At 36.5% G+C, this 20,083-nt stretch overlaps 1 protein-coding gene and 1 pseudogene across 2 annotated transcripts; one reads left to right on the top strand and one right to left on the bottom strand.

Annotated features, from left to right (window-relative positions):
- Positions 1 to 65: 65 nt before the first annotated feature.
- LOC102220402 (ubiquitin-conjugating enzyme E2 Q2-like) lies at positions 66 to 13,681 on the bottom strand. Of its 2 annotated transcripts, none has more exons than XM_005795839.3 (13): positions 13,419 to 13,681; positions 7,348 to 7,452; positions 6,119 to 6,241; positions 5,982 to 6,038; positions 5,730 to 5,882; positions 4,857 to 4,941; positions 4,709 to 4,769; positions 4,535 to 4,625; positions 4,386 to 4,444; positions 4,255 to 4,303; positions 4,067 to 4,162; positions 2,577 to 2,643; positions 66 to 2,497 (listed from the first exon to the last, which is right to left on the bottom strand). In XM_005795839.3, exons 1-13 carry the CDS (start codon positions 13,575 to 13,577, stop codon positions 2,466 to 2,468), a joined length of 1,137 nt encoding a protein of 378 aa, XP_005795896.1. In that variant the 5' UTR covers positions 13,578 to 13,681; the 3' UTR covers positions 66 to 2,465. The 2 variants fall into 2 exon arrangements, with proteins under 2 accessions (XP_005795896.1, XP_023207622.1); XM_023351854.1 differs by having other exon boundaries at positions 5,730 to 5,879.
- Positions 13,682 to 16,054: 2,373 nt separating this feature from the next.
- On the top strand, positions 16,055 to 19,834 carry LOC102223780 (annotated as a pseudogene).
- The last annotated feature ends 249 nt before the right edge of the window (positions 19,835 to 20,083 follow it).

The following is a 20,083-nucleotide window of genomic DNA, read 5'->3' as shown; positions in this document are numbered from 1 at the left end:
TGTTTTATTAAATACAGTTCTAATTTATCATGACTCAAATTTTAAAAACATCAGAAAACATCAAATATTTTAAAATTCTTTATTCATAAACTTGATGCAAGTTTACAAATTGCTATACACGGTCAAAATATCTTCAAATGGAAACTGAAAAATAAACAGAAAGTGGGGCGAGCCAAAAGCAAGATTCAATCGTCTCTGTTGGCGATTCAAACAAATTCAAAATTCAACGACAGTCGAGAGAAAACGGTTGTTTCCAAACACAGTCCAGGTTGGGACGCGTGGAGAAGTGATCACTTCCTGTCCGTCAGCCTCCTTTAACATCTCCTGTGATCAGCGTTTCGGCTTGTTTTAGGAGGCACTCTCCCAGATGAATGTAGACTTTGCAGCTAAAGTTGTTGGTAAAAATGCCAAAAAGATCCATGGTGTGAATATCCTGGTGAAAAACTCTCCCCCAAACAAATGCAACAACAGGATGTGGAGCGAGGTTTTTTTTTTTTTGTATCTCTGACCTGAAAATATGAACCTCGCATGTTCCTATAGCGATTCTCCAAGACCAGCTATGCAAATGACCTGGAAACATTTGATTGCACACAAAAACTGGGAGTAAACAAAGCAAATATTACAGTGGATATCGAAGAAGAGGTACGTCATGCTACAGAAATCCTCACGCTCCTTCCGTCAGCGTCTTCAACTGAATTAAAGACAAAAATAATTGTTTTTTTAAAATATTTAGTTTCTTTTTGTTCAGCCAGAAAACCAGATAACCCAACACAAATATGCACGAACCTTTGCGTAAGAGTCGCTGATTACCTGAGTTGCCTTTAAGACATACTTTTACAGATAGTATTAGCAAATAAACTGCAAAAGAACCATCAGATTGAGTTACAGTGTGTGTAACCGGAGGGCAAAATGTTTGAGTTTCATCAAGATTTTTAGATTTACGTCAGATTACCAACCCCTCTCTGATTCCAATATAAAAAAAAACATTTCATGTAACATTCTGGAGACAAAAAGGGTTCTGGAAACAGAAAAGCTGAAACTAACCGACAAGGTGTGGCTATTAAACAGGAAACCGAAATGTTTTAGTAGAAAAAGTAATAAAAAGATCAGAAGAAACTGGTAATAAATGGTTCAGTTTTAGATTTTGCAAACTGTTTTTCATTTCTGAAGACGTTTAGTGCACTTGAAAGTTCACTTTGAGTTTTTATGGTTTAATCTGGGCACAATCTGTTAGACTGTATAAAAGTCAACAGGCTCAAACAGCAATAAGAGCTAAAACATGTTTAAATAGAGGATAATTTGAGGTTTCTGTGCTTAAATGTCAGATTTAAGCATTTAATGCCCACTTTCAGCTTTTACCAACAACAAATAAGTCAAACACCACCAGGAAATGTAAACAAAATGGTTTGTTTACTGTGAATATTTAGGTAAAAAATGATCTAGAATAGCTTATTTGGTGATTTAGGGAGGAACTTTCTGTTTCTTTTTACTCTTCTGGCAGCAGAAGAGTAAAAAGAAAGAGAGATTAAAATGTTTTGGTTAACTCTAAACTGAATTAAGGGTGGACTCATTTAATAGCCACACTTTGTTGGGGGGGAAAAAAAACAACAAAAATCTTCAGTTGTCTACACAGAGCCGATTCCAGGTCAAAGAAAAAGATGCGAATGAAAACATGCTGCCAATTCTGAGCTGAAAAAATGAAACGTCCACCAGCACTTTGAGGGGCGAGAACAGAAACAAGGCAAAACGTAAAATATCATCACATGTAATCTTCCTATTCGGCTGATCTTCGTTCAGAAACACTGAAGCTTTTTTATTCTACACTTCATACATTTTGAAAAGTGGAGCAGTTCTTCTCGGCTTTAAGATACGCTCCCAACATCTTTTATTGTCTAGGATGTTCAAATAACAACAACAAAAAAAAAGAAGTTTTCAAACAATGTCTAAAAACAATATATGCATTTATGTACCTGTTAATTTCCAAAAGAAAAGAAAAACAAAAAAAAAATCAAATCAAATCACAGTTAATTTAAAAACTGGTGCAATGAGGTGCCACTTCAAGAGCTTCGGTTTTGATCTTTTTTTAAAAAAAAGAAAAACGTCATTTAGACAAGAGGGAAACTGACTGTGGGGCTCCACTTCGCCAAAGCAGCTAAAGAAAAAGTATTTCCTCACATCTAAAGGAAGAAAAATATATATTTTTTCTCCTCCCCAACACAAAAGAACATTTAGAAAACGGGACGAGCGATGCCCTCGCCTTCTCACTGAAGCTCCGAGGGAAGGAGAGAAGGGAACAAAACGAAACCAGTTTAGTTTTTCCAGGAGAATACTTATCAAATGAGGCAGCGAGATGGTTTCTGTGAGAAAGATGATATATTCCCAGCAAGTCAGAGAGGGAAAATATTCTGAATAAAACAAGGTGACCCAAAGATGACGTGTTCCCAGTGCATAGAGGTGGCAGCTTCTTATCCGTCCTCTTTAGGTGGTGTGTACCAGCCTGGAACAACAACAGCAAAAGAAAAGAAAAGATTGGTGGTGGACGTTTTTAAAAACTAATTAAGACTTTTTTAACCTACCGTTCTTTTCATGAATCTGCACCAGCGATTTGTACGACTGTTGTGCTCTGGCAAGATTGTACTGGTTCTAAAACACAAATGACAAAAATTAAAACTCACACATGTTCATCCTGCTTTTGTCACATGATTGCAAACTGATTGTTTTTTTCTGTGATAGACAAACTCAAATTAATGCATCATCGTGAATTAGGAGGAAAATCAAACCACCATGTTCTAGGCCTAGTCCAAACATAGCCGGACATCTGGGAAAACTAATATATTTTTATGAGTTTTGGCTTTTCATCCACATGAAAACTCTTTTTTAAATTGTCAAAAGAATTATTTATAAAAACTACAGCAGGACAATAAATCAATAACAATATATATCGAGATAGAGACGTGATCAGTATCAATAGCCAATACATCTGACAGAATATTCAATAATTTCACTGAGCTTAGATCCACAACCGCATGGCATTCTGGGGGAAGTAGGCTTTAGAGGAACGATTTCAGTTGCTCAATCTTTCATGGTGAGCTAAGCAAAGTTGATGGAATCAACTCACTCACTCTTTGGTTGCCTAGCAACGACCAGTTCAGTAATTTGCGCAGCAGCAGTTTCAGTGGCTTAAAAAGAAAACGTAGTGGAGTGAAAACTGAGGATGAAACCAGAATGGTCACACCACCCGCTTGGCAGCACCTCACATATTAAAAACAAAAAATCTAATCAGTAATTATCAATATGAAACGCTGATATTGTGATATGTTTTCCAGCCATATTGTCCAGCTCTAATAAAAACTCCACACAAAAGTGAAGATTTGAGAAAACTCCATACCTGCGTCAACATGATTCCCAAAAGGCGTTGTGTTGCGATTTATTAATTTTAGATTTTAATACGCTGCAATTCAACTAATCTCTCTTTCCACACCTATGACCATCCTGACGCCATGCTTGATTCCTAACTGGAAGTTGTGGTTTTTCTGGAGCAATCTGATTGGCTGACATAGGTTTTAGCTTTGTGCTACACTGCCCCCTATAGGTTTGGCATGTTTAAATCAACCCTGAGTGGCTGTGGGTTCATGTGGATGAAAACATTTCTAAAACTGATCCTGTGTACCGTATTTTTTTTTAAACAATGTGGGTAAGATATTTGTTTTTACAAAGCCCAGGCTACGTTTGAATGAAGTTTTGAATGTTTGGCTGCTGCTGGAGAACAAACTGACCACATTTCCTCGCTCCACTAATTTCTTCTACTGCTCTCCAACCTGCATTATTTGCCGTTATTTGAACTCTTAGCTTTACGATTTCCTCTCCATAGAAGAGGTCTGGCGTTCTGTTGGGCTCTGGGTTTCTTTAAGAGACAACTAGGCATCGTTTGATAACTGGGTTTAATTTGAATGTATGTAGTATACTGAATTAAATCCCCACATACTGGATGTTGACTGTTTAAAAATGAACAACTTGAAGGTCCAAAACTTTGTTTTTAGGACACTGAATCATGATGACACCGTACCTTATTGGCTCCAAACTGCACTCTGGCTTTGCCTTTAACCAGAGTTGCATTTATCTGCATAATAACAGATTCTATTGAATAGGCACTGCTCCAGCCCTAAAAGCACACACACATATGAATAAATGAATAAGGCTCTCTAACCACCAGAGATGAAACTTATAGACGTTGTAAGAGATTTGTGAACATACCTGTTTTGTGAGAAGTTCCATGCACAACGCTCCTCCTCCTAGAACATAGCTGGAAACAAACATCATTCATGGTTTTAATTAATGAATACTTTGTCAAGGCGTGAACAGCATAACTATAACAGTAAACTTACCCTCCAGAAAGCACGGGAGAGACAACCCGTACAAAAGGAGGGTCAAAAGGAAAATTATCCTGTCAGGCAGCAGAGAAAAAGGTCAGTTGTGAGAAAATATGTCCACCCTTCTCCCACTAAGAAAATACAAATGTTTCCTCCTGACTCACTTTATAAGAGAAATTGAGCAGAATGAAGTCCACTCCTTCCTTTTCTTTTAGAACCTGTAAGTCGCTATGCAATGGACTATCTGGATCTACCCTGAACAGAATCAGATCCAGCAGATTAGAGAAGCTTATCAGACACAGATCAGTTTAAAACAACAAGCCGAAGGTAGAACTTACTTCCTTAACTTGACGTGCCATTCATAAAGGCTGTCATTGACTAGTTCGACTGAATAAATACCTGAGAAATTAGCAGGAAAAAAATTCATTCACCTTCTTCAATGTTTTAGAGTAAAAGCTACAGGGAGTGAATGATAGGTGACCTTACCGGTCTTGTAACTCTGCGACCTGTAGATCTCCCTGAGTTCCTTCATTAAGCGATCCGAGGCTTGAACTGAACCAGAAACGGCGCCCTGCAATTTAATTAAGTATCTAATTAAAGAGTTTCAACATGGACAGATATGCAGTTCTTAGATATTAACTCCAGAAAGTTAAAGTTACCCTGTCTGAGTACAATCAGAGTTATTATTAGAGGTGGGAAGATCACTCAAAAACTGTACTCAAGTAAGAGTAGAACCTCTTCAACATGTTTTTACTTAAATACAAGCAATTACTCAAGGCAGAGTCCCTCACTCTTTCTGTGGTTGCCTAGCAACAACCTGCTGAGTGACTGCCACATCAGCAGTTCAACGTTTTTGGCACTGTGCTTCATAACTGCTTAAAAATAAACAATGGTGTGGAGTGAAAACTGTGGATAAAACTGGAAAATCCCACCCCCACCAGTTTGGTAGTATTTCATATATTTTAAAATAATTAAAAAAAAAAAACCTCATCAATAATTATCGCTATCGACTGGTATGTAACGCTTGTATCATGATAAGTTTTTCAGCCATATTGTCCAGCCGTACAAAATCAGGCGAAAGAGAAATTTCTTTCATTATAAAACTTCAACAGGAATTGCAGTTGTTTGTCTGGTAAATCTTTGGTTAAAACATAATTATTCTCCATTCAGTGAAGTCACTCACATTTGGTCGAGTATCTAGGAATTTTGCTCAAGTATCAGTAGTGATAATTCGTAATAAAATTACTCAAGTACAGCGTAGAGTACATGTTTTTCAAAAAAAATATTCAGGTAAATGTAACATTTAGCCAGTTACTGGTTTTGTTCTGATTAAGTAAAAACGACAGACGAGGATCTTACATTCAAGTGATCTTGTCTCTGATTTTTACGTATTTTTTCCAAGATGGCCAGGTTTTCTTTCTCTATTCCGTCATCTTCTGACTTTTTACCCTCTGGGGGTTCCTCTTCTTTCATGTCGTAATGGTCCAGGTCTTGGTCCAGATCTATGTCCTGCTGCGACAGATTACAGCATGAAACTAAGTTAGAAAATTAAATTAACTGGGTAAGACGGCGTCTCATAATGCAAATTTGATCAGAAGCGTTTATAGGAACCTCTCCCATTTCCTCCTCCTCTTCCTCTTCAGATGTCACCTCATCTGTTGGCCCATGCTGTTGCAGAGTAAAATAATGCGAGTTAACAAACTGAATTTCTGATTTTGACAAACACGGCTCTCGTTTTCTGAGCCCACCTTGCGCTCTTGTGTGATCGGGCAAGCAGGTAAAGGCTGGTCCAGCATTTCCACATCTGGATGCTGTGGCAGATTGTAAAGCCGACAGAGATCACAAATAAGCCGCTTCAATTGCTGAAGAAGCTGGAAAGTAAAAAAATATAACAGGCTATTAATACATGGAAAATAACTGAAATTAGTTTATTTATAAAACGCCAATTCACGGGGCGTGCCGTGGTGGCGTAGGGGTTAGCGCGACCCACATTTGGAGGCCTCAAGTCCTCGACGCGGCTGTCGCGGGTTCGACTCCCGGACCCGGCGACATTTACCGCATGTCTTCCCCCCTCTCCCTCCCCCTTTCCTGTCAGCCTACTTCATGAAAAGGGACACTAGAGCCCACAAAAAGACCCCCTGGAGGGGTTACAAAAAAAAAAAAAAAAAAACGCCAATTCACAACAAAGGTCGTCTTAAGGGACTTTAAAAATAACCAGTGTTTAGTGTTTAAATTGGGATGATACATAGCAACATTTGTTAATAAAAACATTCCAAGATGTTATTAAAGGGGCTGTATTGTGGCCCACAGTGCCATTTTATGGCAGAATAAAGTAACCATGTTAACTTCAGTTGTTAGAAAAATTATGTATATCAAATATGACTTAAAAGAAATTTTACGTTGTAATTCAACGCCTTGAAATTGGGCTTCTGTCTCTTTAAAAACTTTCTTTTTGAACCTCTGCCTTCAGAAAGTTATCACAACATCACTCCTCTATTAACCCTTTAACAATGTTTTCACCAGCGTTTCCCTGAGAAGTAGCTCCTATAATGAGCTCAGCAGGTGTGCAGTGCCACCAGGCGCCAATTGCTGCTGGCTAGTCTGAAGGAGTTGAGTGGGGGGATCATGTGGGATGAGTGCTCTGTAATGTCGAAACTCTGACGCTTGGAAACTGCAGTTCTGAGGAGGAGCTGCACCTCGAAGGCGGGGCTAGGTCCACCCAGGTGTTTTGCACAGGTAAATGGTTGCCATGGAGATCAAAGGATTTCTCAAACATGCATGAAAGAATCAGGGCAACTCTCCAGGTATGTTTTTGATGAGGGAATAACTTTATAACATGATGTAAATCAAAAAAGTTAATTGTACTTAATACCACCCCTCTAAGCTGTGATCTTAGTACCTTTACACAGAATGAATGTGAACCAAACTGCAGATGAAAATGTGAAATTCATTTTGCCCCTGGTAGGAGGCAACGTACCAACGTGCTGCCTTTCCTAACATCCTCCAGGCGCTCCAATACTTCAGCCAGGCTGGGATCATCAGAGTCAACAAACCATATCGGGGACGTTGATGGGTACGATTCCTGTAAGAGAGGCAATAAGGGACAAATTTAGAGGCTGTTGGTCATTTCACCCCTCCATTGATGCGAATTTTGCAATTTTGGCCATTTAATTCCAGACTTTTCAGGTATGAAAAAGTCATCTGCTATTGGACATTTCATGAAGGGATTGAGAATATTAATAGTTTATTCTTGTTCTGTTACATTAAACATTGCGGGACGATAAATTGTCCCTGAAGTTATTGTTTTAATGTTGTTGCTTTAAGACCATTTTAAAGCAATATAACTGGGATCACAATGCAAAAGCACTTTCTCATCAATAAACCTTAAATTCTAACAAACATTTAACACTGGAACTGGAAGACATTTTAAATATCCAAAATAAATAAAACAACTAAAACAACTAAAAAAAATTAATTTGAGATCTTTGTAAACAAAATTGTCCTTCAAAAAAAGGGCTGGTGGAGACCAAAACCCCAAACTGGAAAGTTTTATCATCCAGTGTAATGTATTTCTAATATTGCATATAAAAAAGCCTAATTTTTTTTTAAAAATTACAGTTTGTGTCATTTTCTTTATCCAATTAAACATCATAATAATGGATAGATTAATAATAATAATAGTATATTTTACTTATAGGCACCTTTCTTGACAAAATAAAATCAATTAATAGACAACAGTAAAAGAACAAAATAAACCGAATAGAAAGAGCAGAAGCATCAGATAGAAAAAGCAGTAGATAGCAGCAAGTTACTAAAATGTTCATTAGTTGCTTTCCTAGTTTAAATATCACTGAAAAATAAAAGCTACCAGCAGGATATCAATCATTTTTAATAAATCGGGAGCCATAATCTGTCCCATTTCTTTGCCCGAGTCAGAGTCATAATCAACGGACCCAAAGCATATCGTGTCTTCATTCTTAATTTTGTCAGAATTATAACCTCAGGGTCATTTTTGTTCTTTTTCACACTTAAAAATGAAAAAATTAAGACTTCTGACTGCAAACAAAAACACGATAAGAGTTCAGATGTTGCACTAATCATTGCCCAGTTGAGTTTCTGCATAGTGTAGCAGGACATTATGGTAGCCTATTATTGGGTTATAATACCAGGGGATTTTTCAGACCGTTTCCATAACAGTCTTAAACCACAAGAAAGCGAAGCTGGAGAATTATTAACTATCAACGTGGATATCATACAGATATAAAATAGTGTATAAATTGTTCTATTTTGTTTTGTTATTGAATTTTCTTTGAGGATAAGTGTCCAGTTTCAATTTTATTGTGTGCTTTTCAGAGACCAAAATTGTGGTTTGAAGTAAAGATGGTGACATTTACATAAAACTAGTCAAGGTTTATTTCAAACCAAATGTTCCAGCCCACGTAGCCACCCACTGAACGAGAGGATTCGGCCTCAGTGTGATGTAGAGAAATAACACCTCCAGCATGAATGACAAGAGGCTCCAACGCTGCAATTAGATCTGTAGTTTCAGCAAACTTCTGTTTACATTGGGCAAGAAAAAGCTTCAGGCTGAATGTGAAGATGTCACCTTAAACCCTGAAACAACGCTACACTGGCTATAAACGATGTCGATTTATACGTCTAATCCAGATTAAATGTAGAGATAAAAACTGCAGAGCTACAAGAGTTAAAAATAGACTGATCTGAAATATATCTTTTAACAAAGCTTAAAAGTTCTGTTATTTTTTAACAAAACACCAGAATGATGTGGAGAAACAACAACAGCTATGACTGTTTTGAGGTTTAATTTGTTCAACAGAGTTTCATCTTGAGTCAGCGTGCCTGAAAGCTTTGTGTTCGACAGGAAACTGACCGACGCGTTCTTAAAAAGTTGACATGGTTCAGCGAGAATTCAAAACTCAAATGTTTCAAGGAACCGATGAAATTAAACTGTTTAACACAGTGGTGACCAAATATGTACTAAAACTGGCAAATCAAAACTACAGGCAGGTCAAAAATTCACTAAATTTTTTCTTTTACATGTTCAATAATAAACATGTTTTTTTTAGTGAAATCTGAATATCATTATAGATCCACAGCAAAAGAAGGGCATCAGACTGTTGTCTTGTTAAAAGTAAAAACAAAGATTGTTTTCTTTCCTATTTTTCAAACTTAGAGGTTTTGCCCAGCTGATGGTGCCTGTAATTGAGATTTTCTGCATTGATTATGAATATAGGTATAAATATCTAAGGTTTTTGTTTTTTTGTGTTGACTTTGGGGAGCTGAGGTGGGTTTGTTGTTTAGTTTTATTTTTTATTTAATTTTCTTTTTCGTTTAGTTGATAAAGCAGCAAAAAAAAGGACTAGAATTGGTGCATTGTAATTTTTTATGCATCATTTCATCAGTATTAAGTGTATTTATAGCTGTATATGTATAACTAGAACTGTTTATTGCCATTTATTCGTTCTGATTGGCTCAAATATTTTTAATAAAAAGAAAAACTGACAATTCAAAGATTTTTGGGGTCATGAATTGTTTTTGGTTTTGTTGGCAAAATTGTTGCCATTCTTAACTTGCAGTGAGGACTTTTAAAAAATAATTTAAAGGGCCACAGATGGCCCACAGCCCACACTATGGACATCCCTGTTGTAGAACAATGACTAAATCACCTTAAATTGAATACTTCAGCCTGTTGAAAGTTTTACAGCTTTAATATTTCACACAAGGCCTGTTAAATGATCAAATTACAGATGAAAATAATTAATGTTGCACTTTGTTCAGCTTAGAGGATCATAAATTTAGAATTGAACACAAAAGACGTCTGCAACATCTGCAAGTTCAGAGCTTGATTTTAAAGTGAGCCTTACTTTTCAGTCTTGAGTACAACTTACTATCTATATAGTCTCACATCAAACATGAATTCAGCCCACAGTTTTCACAATTACGCAAACGTTTGTTCTACATGTATGTGGTTTAAAGCGCTGTCGATAATCAACGGAAAAGGAAAACACGAGATTGAAATAGGTCACAACATGCCTCCTGTAACAAAAACGATTAAATTCAGTGAAAGTGGCAGGAGGCTTTTAATAATTTTGGGGCTTGTCTCCATATTTTTGGTGACAATTTAATTTCCTGTAATTAGATAAATAATAACAGCCTTCAGTAAGTCAGCCCCTTTTTTGCAAACCCCCATGCATTAAGTATTCTTGCAGATTTGCCAAGCTGTAAATATGATGACAGTGTTATCAAGACTCACACAATTATTACAGAAAATATTACAGTTACATTTCTGTTTTATTATCCTCCCGTACATTTACTACATAAAGCATAAGAAAGGAAATATCTTAAACATTTTGCTGCTTGTTTGGGATCAAATAATATCCGTAGTTCGACTTAAAAGGCAGACTGGTCGTATTTTGCTGGCTTAAGAGTTAAAATAATGTTGCCAGAATCGTGCAGGAGCACTTCTGACAGCATAACTGGAACCAATCTGAAGAAACATCAGATCACTGAAGGTTTTAAAGACTGAGCATCTCATATGATTGAGACAAATCTGAGCAGTTCAACACGAACAGCCTTGAACGACATTAGGTTTGGACAATGCAGAGTAAAGCTATTATCATAATATCTCTTGGTGCAGAATCAACACCGCTGAGAACTGCTTGGGCGGCGATCTCACAATTAGGAAGCAACAAAGAACTTAATCAGAAAAAGATTGAAATCAGGTAATTTAACCTAAAACAAAACCAATATCAGTATCAACCAAAAACACCCAGAATGGTTAATGTGTAATAGCTTTTATGCAATTTATTCTGATGTTTTTATATGATTTGTTTAGCCATTTGGTCAGTTTTAATGTTGTATAAGTGCTTATAAATAAAGTTGGCTTTATTTATATCAGGTCATTTTAAATGTAGACTCATTACTCTGTGTGCTAACACTAATAAATCTGACTATGCTAAATCTCAGAGCATTAGGAAACATTTCAAAGTGTCATTAAGATGTTTTGCTAGTCATTAAGAAGTATTTCCTCACATATGGGAGACTATATGACAAATATTTTGAATGGACTTGAGATCCTAAATTGTGTTAATGAATGTTATTCCAAAAAACCACATGTGCTTTTTCTTATTCTGTATTTATTTTTGTACGGCTGAATTGATAAGGTCTTAATTTTGACATCCTATGTTAATGTCAAAATTAAATAAAGTTATGAAGCTGATACATTTTAATTAAACTGAGGGTTTTCAGCTTGTGGCTCTTTCGACCTTGCAGCCAAATCAGAAAGGTTTTAATTATAAAAATCATTAAAATGGTGGGTTTTAGAAGTTCCATTGTGTGTTTTCATGCAAAATCAGAATAAAATATTCACAACAGAAGGGAGCCAGAAGGACAAGACTTTTAAAATGAATCTTTTTTTTAACTTTAAACTATTTCTGCATATTATTTTTTAGTGGTATATGAATCTTTTGTTTTCAATATTTATGAAAACGGTTCACTCAGCTAGCCCCTCTTCGTCTTCATACAAAATAAAGTTTTTTTTAATCATCTGAAAAAGTTAAATGACTTTTTTTGTTTTAAAATCTAAAAACAGAAATAAATTTAGTTTTTTCCTGCTTTAGACTCATTTCTCTCTGCAGCAGCAAAGAGAAAATGTGGCTCCGAATTAGAATTGGACAGTTCATAATTCAATATTTAGTTATGTCCTTTCTTTTCTAATTTAATTTTCTTTCTTGTATTTAATTTGTTTTATCTTGTTTAATTCACACCTGTGTTTTTAAACTTGAAATTCTTTTATTATCTGGTACACAAAATGTGCTACACAAATACATTTGCCAAATATAGTTTTATGCATCCAATTGTCTTAATTAAAAATAAGAATAATAATTTTATGTAATATACATAGTTTTGTCCCTAACATATCCAATTTTTAACTATAGTAAGAAACTGTAATAGTTATGCAATTGTGCAAACATTTACCTCTGGGGCCTCCCAGCAAACCTGGTCTAGCACAAACCAAAGCTCCACCTTTTCCTTTCAATAGCCTCGTTATTTAACGAGCCCATTGTGCACCAAAACCACACAATTGAGATGCATCTACCTGTGATCTCAAAACAAGACTGTTACCCCCCAAAACTCAGTGAAAGCTGAACTGCGTGTGCGTATTTGTGCAGAGAAACAAGGATGTGGTCAGGATGTCAGAGAGCTTCTTCATCTGTGCTACCTGAAGCATACAAAAAAACAAATGCTGTAACAACGGGGACATCCAGCTCTTACACCTGTCATCTACACTTATAGGATTTTAAGCGCTTTTAGTTTGAAAATGACTAAAAACCATAATAATATACGGGGACATAATAGCTGGTGACGTGCTAGGAGACACGTTCTTTGTGTCCTAAAATAAATACACCCAGAAAATAGTTCATTAAACATGTGTGTGGCATCTAACCGTTTCCATAAAATGTTACGGTGTTAAAGTAACATAGCCGTGCCAAAAGTTGGCTAATAGGATCAGTCTATTTACTGGAAAGGTAGGAAACAACATTCCATTAAACCGCTTCTGGACGTTACGTCTGCTTACGACGTATTCGTTAAAAATGTTTTCCAAAATCCTCTTACAAGGAGGGAGGCTTTTGTAACAAAAGTAACTCGTTTATTAATCAAACTAAATCAATTTCTATTAAAATAAAGTTGGAATGTGTCGTATTTGAGATGGTAACGCAGTTATTTTTGGCTAACAGGCAAGCTAGCGTTACTTTCAGTTAATATGCTAGCAAAAAAGCTACCGCAGCGTCGTTACTGCCAAACGTTTTGGTGGCATTCTGTGCATTTAAAAAGTGAATTCAACTATTTCACGGCATTATCTTCGCCTTACAACGCGTCGAATAATTTAATTATATATCGCCAAATGTAAAAACTAAATAAATTTAAAAAGCGAACACCAAACTCGCAGTTTGTAAACACGGTTGGTTCGGAGGAGTGATTCGGTTTCAGATGATAGTCAGGTCGCTAGCCTGGCCTCAAACTCACCGTGATGTTGCAATGGATGATCAGCAGCTTCTCTCTTGTGACGTTGAATTGGCAACTTAGTTCGTCGGGTTTCCAGTCTATTATTCGAAACCGCTCGTGATTTGGGTCAAAAATCGACTCCAGAAACTTCAGCTCGGCCTTCAGCCCCGAAACCGACATCTTCTGCTCATCTCAGAGCACCAGGCCGCTGGCGGAGGGGAAGTCAGGGCGGAATGCGACCGCGCAGTGGAGTCGGTTCTTCGGATCTCGCATGTTAGCGTGAGAACAACAACAAAGAGCCGGAGACTGAGCTGAAAACCATCAATAAGTTGCGCATTATCCCACAGACTTTACGCATTATTTTAGCAAAAATAATTTTAGGCCATTTCAAATGTATATATATAATTGGTCTGTTCTAGGAGTCGTATTTATTCAAATGACAGCTTAGTAAAAATAATAACAGTAATAATAAAACATTATACAATGAAATACAATAGATAAAACTTTAAAGTTCAATTTATTGTTTTAATCCAATATAGACATATTATGTTTCCCACCTTCCAAAAACATGAATGTTAGACAGGGCCGGATTTACAAAGATGTCGGCCCCTTAGCTGGAGTCAATTTTGGTGCCCAATCTATGGAGGCCCAAAATGGACATAATTAAAAATGAGTGCGTTTTTGTCAAGAAATGTAAATATTTTCTTTTGCATTTTCCTTAAATATGCATTTTTGTCAAGAAATTTATATATTTTATTTTGTCCTTTCCTTATACAAGCATTTGTTCTTTTTATCTTTTTATCATCTCCCTTTTTTACTGTGGAAAAGTAAAATCATGCAAATGAGGAGGGTAGATTCTTAAGGCTTCAACTTCTGCCTATTGGTTGGTTACTCTACTTGGCTTCAACAAATTACACAGACAAATCTTCTATTTGTATTAATAACAATTCCTTGGTTGCAGCTAATGGAAACATGGCATTTAAGATACCTGCTTAAAGGATATTCTCAGTCAAGACATCACTAAATGGAATGAGATCCTAAAAAGCTAGACATTATACCAAGATCCAAAGTAATTCAAAAATAAATGAGAAAAAAAGGAATTGAGGATTACAAAGTCATTTCTAAAGGTTTGGTACTCCAGAGAATCACAGTGAGAGCTTTTATCCACAAATTGTGAAAACATGGAACAGTGGTGAACCTTCCCAGCAGCAGCAGGTCGACCAAAATTACCCCAAGAGTGCAATAAAAACTCATCCAAGAGGCCACAAAAGACCCCACAGCAACATCCGAAGAACTGCAGGCCTCACTTGCCTCAGTTAAGGTCAGAGTTTATGCCTCCACCATAAGAAAAAAAGTGGACAAAAGGGGCTGCATGGCAGAGAAAAAATACGGCTGAACTTTAATGTTCATCTTAATTTTTCCAGAATTCGTATTGATGATCCTCAAGACTTTTGGAAAAACATTCTGCAGACTGACGGGACAAACAATGAACGGTGTGTCTCCCGTTGCGTTTGGTGTTAATGTAACACCACATTTCAGAAAAATAACATCATACAACAGCAAAACATGAACCTCCTTCAGGATCTGGAAGATCTGCTGTGATAAATGGAACCACGAATTCTGGTTTCAACCAAAAAAACCCTGAAAGAAAATGTCCGGCCATCTGTTTGAGACGGCAAATTGATTAATCCAAAACATACCGGCAAGACCACCTCTGAACAAAATGAAGACTTTGGTTGGCCTAGTCAAAGTCCTGACCCGGATCCCATTTATTCTGCGGCATGACCCTAAAAAGACTGTTCATACTCGAAAAATGCAAAGACAAGTGAGCCAAAATTCCTCCATAGTGCTGTAAAAAGCTGAATGATTACATTTGTTGTTGCTAAGGGTGGCCCAACCATTTATTAGGTTTAGTGGGCAATCAGTTTTTCACACAGGTCATGTAGATTTATATTTTTTCTCCCTTAATAATAAATACCTTAAATTAAAAACTACATTTTGTGTTTACTTGTACTGTCTTTGACATTTAAACTGGTTTGATGTTCTGAAACACTGAAGTGTGACAAACATGCAAAAAATGAGGAAATTGGGAAGGGGGCAAACACTTTTTCACACCTCTGCTGCTATTCTTAGTTAACTGTAGAGCTCAGAACACAAAAAGTTCTATTACGTATGATGTAGATCACCTAACAAAACCCTAAATATATATAAAAAATAAAGATAAAACCAGCATTGATACTTATTTATAGGGAACCTGGAGAATAATTTCCTTTTCTCCCAGCACAACTCAAAATGCTGTATAATCGAAATAATTTATGTAAATTAACAGTTTAAAAAGCATATTTAATAACTTTGTTTAACTGAAAGTACTTTAACAACACATTGCTTAACGTTTTGATCAGATCAGTTCAGTTCAACAACTGGAAGCTGCTTTAACGTGACACTAGATGGCGCCACTGTGAAACAACACACGAACCACTGTGACAGTTCAAAGACCAATGCACACATTTCATAACACAACTGTTATGAAATGTGTGCATTTCATAATGCACACATTTGAAAACTGTTATGAAATGTGTGCATTTCTATCACAACGTATGTGACGTTTGACTACAAGACACACAAACAAGCCTTTCATTGGCAAAGAAGGAGGAGAACAAAGTGTTTTCTCTTCAGCTGCTGTTTATAAAGATAAAAAACAGATTCAGGTAAGAATATTAAATATTATAAAATAAAAACTAAGTAAATTTACCATGAAACGTGCGTCGGTTTAGTGCACACATCTTATGCAAGAGTTAAAGTCCAATGCATCATAAAACATGTTCATAGAAACAATTGTTTGTTTGCCTTCAAATAGGATTATTTTAACTACATCACATTTGTAATTGGTTCTTGTTCTCATAGAGCAGTTATTATTCTCACTTTCCAATATTTGAATATGAGTTAAGATACAGGAGGGTTGAATAGCAAAAATGTCAGTAAAACATAAACATCCAAAACCTTATTTATATCCCTGGAATGTAAAAAGAATTACATTACAAGCACAAACTACAATGTTTTTTACTGGGGTTTTATTTGCTTAGATAAAAAAAAAAACAAAGTATATATACTTAATATATTTGTTAACTAGAAAAACATTTCACTTTCCTTCTTTACCATTATTTTCTACTTTCGTGTGTTCTATCACATGACATATAATAAAAAACACAATTGTGTTGTTATAATGTAATAAAATATTGAAGGTTTCAAGCAGAAGTGGGGAGACTATCTGAAAATTATACACAAGTAAGAATCGCATTACTTCAACATGTTTTTACCCAAGTAAAAATAAAAAGTAGCTGTCCAAGACATTACAGAAGTACATTTAAAAAATGTATTGGTAAACTGGCTACTCAAACACTGAGTGAATGATCAAAACATCAATCATTTAATATTTAAAAATTACATAAGCAGACAGACCAAAATATAAAGTTATGTGGATATTTTTGGTATTTTAAGGACCAAAATGAAAATAATTCATATAAATAATATACAAATCAGTTTTTATGTGAAACTTATAAAACTTTTAACAAAACCTGTAGGTGTGTGTCTGGTGAATTTTTGGAGAGTAAAGGCTTTAGCTGCTTAAACTCTCACTACCAGCTAAGCAAGATGAGTGGTATCAACTAACTCTGTCACTCTTTGGTAACTTAGTGACTTGCTCATGCTTTGGTTACCTAGCAACTCACTCACTTTTACCTAGCAACAACCTGCTGAGTAACTTGTGGAGAAGTTGTAAGGTTTCACCACTGTGCCTTCTAACTGCCAAAACATAATTGTGAATAAAAGAAGAAATATCACTTTCAGATACTTAAAACAAAAAACAAATCAATATATCAATACTGTCTGATATCAAATACTCATATCATGATACATTATTCAGCCATATTATCCAGCTCTACAAATGATACAAGGTCACAGTCACTGATATTTTTAAAGGCTAATTTCTACCCAGGTACAGGGAGAAGAGAGAACATGTCCCTTCACTGACTTATTATCTCTATTTTTGAAGGTATTCTGCGATCAGCATGAAGATGCCTCATTCTTCTTTTCTCACCTTTATGTTGCTCTTAATACAACTATCAGTTGCATCAGGGGGCAAAATTCTGGTGTTCCCACTGGACGGAAGCCACTGGGTAAACATGAAAGTGATCGTAGAGGAACTGCATGCCAGGGGCCACGAGATCACAGTGCTTCGGCCCTCTGATAGCTGGTACATCAAGGAAAAGTCACCCCTCTACACCTCTGTCACTCTTCCCTGCCGTGGAGGATTTGAGGAAAACTTCGACGTGTACTTATCTCGACAGCTGGAGATTCGGCTTCAGATAAAACCCGGATCGTTTTGGTCCAACATCTGGGCTCACATGCAAATGAGGTGGGTGCTACTAGACCAGTTCTTCCAGTTTCATAAGAAAGTGGGGGATGTAATTACACACATGTTTGAGAATGAGGATCTGATGCAGTCATTGGAAGCTGCCAAATATGATTTGGTCCTGACAGACCCTGGCATCGGTGGAGGTGCAATGTTGGCGCGCAAACTCCAACTTCCTCTGGTGTTTAATGTCCGTTGGACCATCCAGGGAGAAGCCCACTTCCTCATTGCTCCTTCACCTCTCTCATACATTCCCTTTACTGCAACCGAGCTCACAGATAAAATGACTTTCCCTCAGAGATTAAAGAATGTCTTGAGTTACTTTGTAGGGATGTTCATTTTATCATACATGTCAGAACCTGCCTACAAACCAATCGTCAATCGCTTCTTTGGCCCTGATGTGGACTACTCAACCTTTTTTCTCGATGCTGATATCTGGCTCATGAGAAACGACTTTGTGTTTGAATTCCCGCGTCCAACAGTCCCCAATGTCGTCTACATGGGAGGGTTTCAGTGTAAGCCTTCTAAGTCCCTCCCTGCTGATCTGGAGGAGTTTGTCCAAAGCTCTGGAGATCACGGGATTGTTGTAATGACTCTAGGAACTCTGGTGAGCAACCTGCCGCAGGATGTCTCTGAGGAGATTGCTGCAGCATTTGCCCAGCTGCCTCAGAAGGTTATTTGGAGATATGTAGGACAAAAACCAAACAACCTGGGCAACAACACATTGCTAGTGAAGTGGCTGCCTCAAAACAACCTCTTAGGTCATCCTAAAACTCGAGTATTCATCACCCATGGAGGCACCAACGGAGTCCAGGAGGCAATTTACCACGGCGTTCCGGTGATTGGACTTCCTTTATTCTACGATCAGCCTGATAATCTATCCAGGGTCAAGGTGAAGGGAGCAGCTGTCATCGTAGACATTGCCATGCTCGACAGGCATATCTTCAAAGACGCTCTGATGACAGTAATTTACAACTCCACCTTTGGAGATAACATGCGGACTCTCTCAAAGCTGCACAGAGATCAGCCGGTGAAACCTCTGGATCAGGCTGTGTTTTGGATCGAGTATGTCATAAGACACAAAGGAGCCCGTCATCTGCAGACACGCGCCCATAAAATGTCCTGGTTTGTCTACAACTCTGTTGATGTCTTTACTGCTTTGTTAGCAGCGGTTCTGCTTGCAACGATCATCTTGATTGCAGTTGTTAGGTTTTTGTGGAGGAAGATTTTCACTGGGAGAAAAATGAAACAACAGTAATGTAAAAATAAAAACAATTCTCAAGTGGCATTTTTATTCATTTGTGATTTTTTTTTGGTTTTTATTGCCTTAAAACCCTGTTACAGTATATTGTATACACCCCGTATCTACCAGGACATAGTAATCCAGCTTTCATTAAACCCCCTTCATAAACAGGTTAACTGAATTTTAAATATATATATTTTTGTATCTTGGCTTAAATTAACTGAATGCCTGAATTTTCCATCTTCATGTGGCAGAAAGACTGCATTTACTCAGGAGATACAGCTAGTTTCTATGAGACTGATTATTGTAATATTTTTTTAAAGGTGGGAATATTGTGACATTTCCATCATGAAAACCTGCACTTTCACACTCTTTTTGCCTTCTAGCACACATACTGACGAAGAAGGCAACATGAAGTGGTTGAAGGATGATGGCGCAACATGTTTTCTAATGACTTTTCACGGGAGCAAAATTATTCACATCATTTTAATAGCTTTTCTTATTTAATTGAAACTGTGAAATTGTGTTTTCTTCAACATTAGCAGAATATCTGCAAAGTTTTGTGCACATTTACAACAGAAACGCAGCTAAACACTTTGATCACGAAAACCTGTACTCTCTCGTACTCTTTTCTCGCTCTTTTGTCCTCTGGCACACATACTAACCAGGCAATAATATTGTTACATTTTAATGATTTTAATATATGGTGTTACATTTCTAGACACCATTATCCATAATGCTACTCCCTTCGCTCATGTTGTTGTTTGCTACTGATGAATTTTATGTGGCACTCAGGATCAGTTAGCCATGCAAGGTCACTCAATAAACAATTTTTTATTTTATTATCTGTGTTTTATATATATATATATATATATATATATATATATATATATATATATATATATATATATATATATATATATATATATATATATATATATATATATATATATACACACACACACAGTATATTATCATTTATGCTGTGTGACTCATTTTAAATTCTGGTGTAATACCAATTAACACCTTAAG

This window comes from Xiphophorus maculatus, chromosome 2 (genome assembly GCF_002775205.1).
Source record: "Xiphophorus maculatus strain JP 163 A chromosome 2, X_maculatus-5.0-male, whole genome shotgun sequence".
NCBI classification, from domain to species: domain Eukaryota; kingdom Metazoa; phylum Chordata; class Actinopteri; order Cyprinodontiformes; family Poeciliidae; genus Xiphophorus; species Xiphophorus maculatus.
The sequence above is the reverse complement of the archived record's forward strand: the minus strand, read 5'-3'. Positions and strand labels throughout refer to the sequence as shown.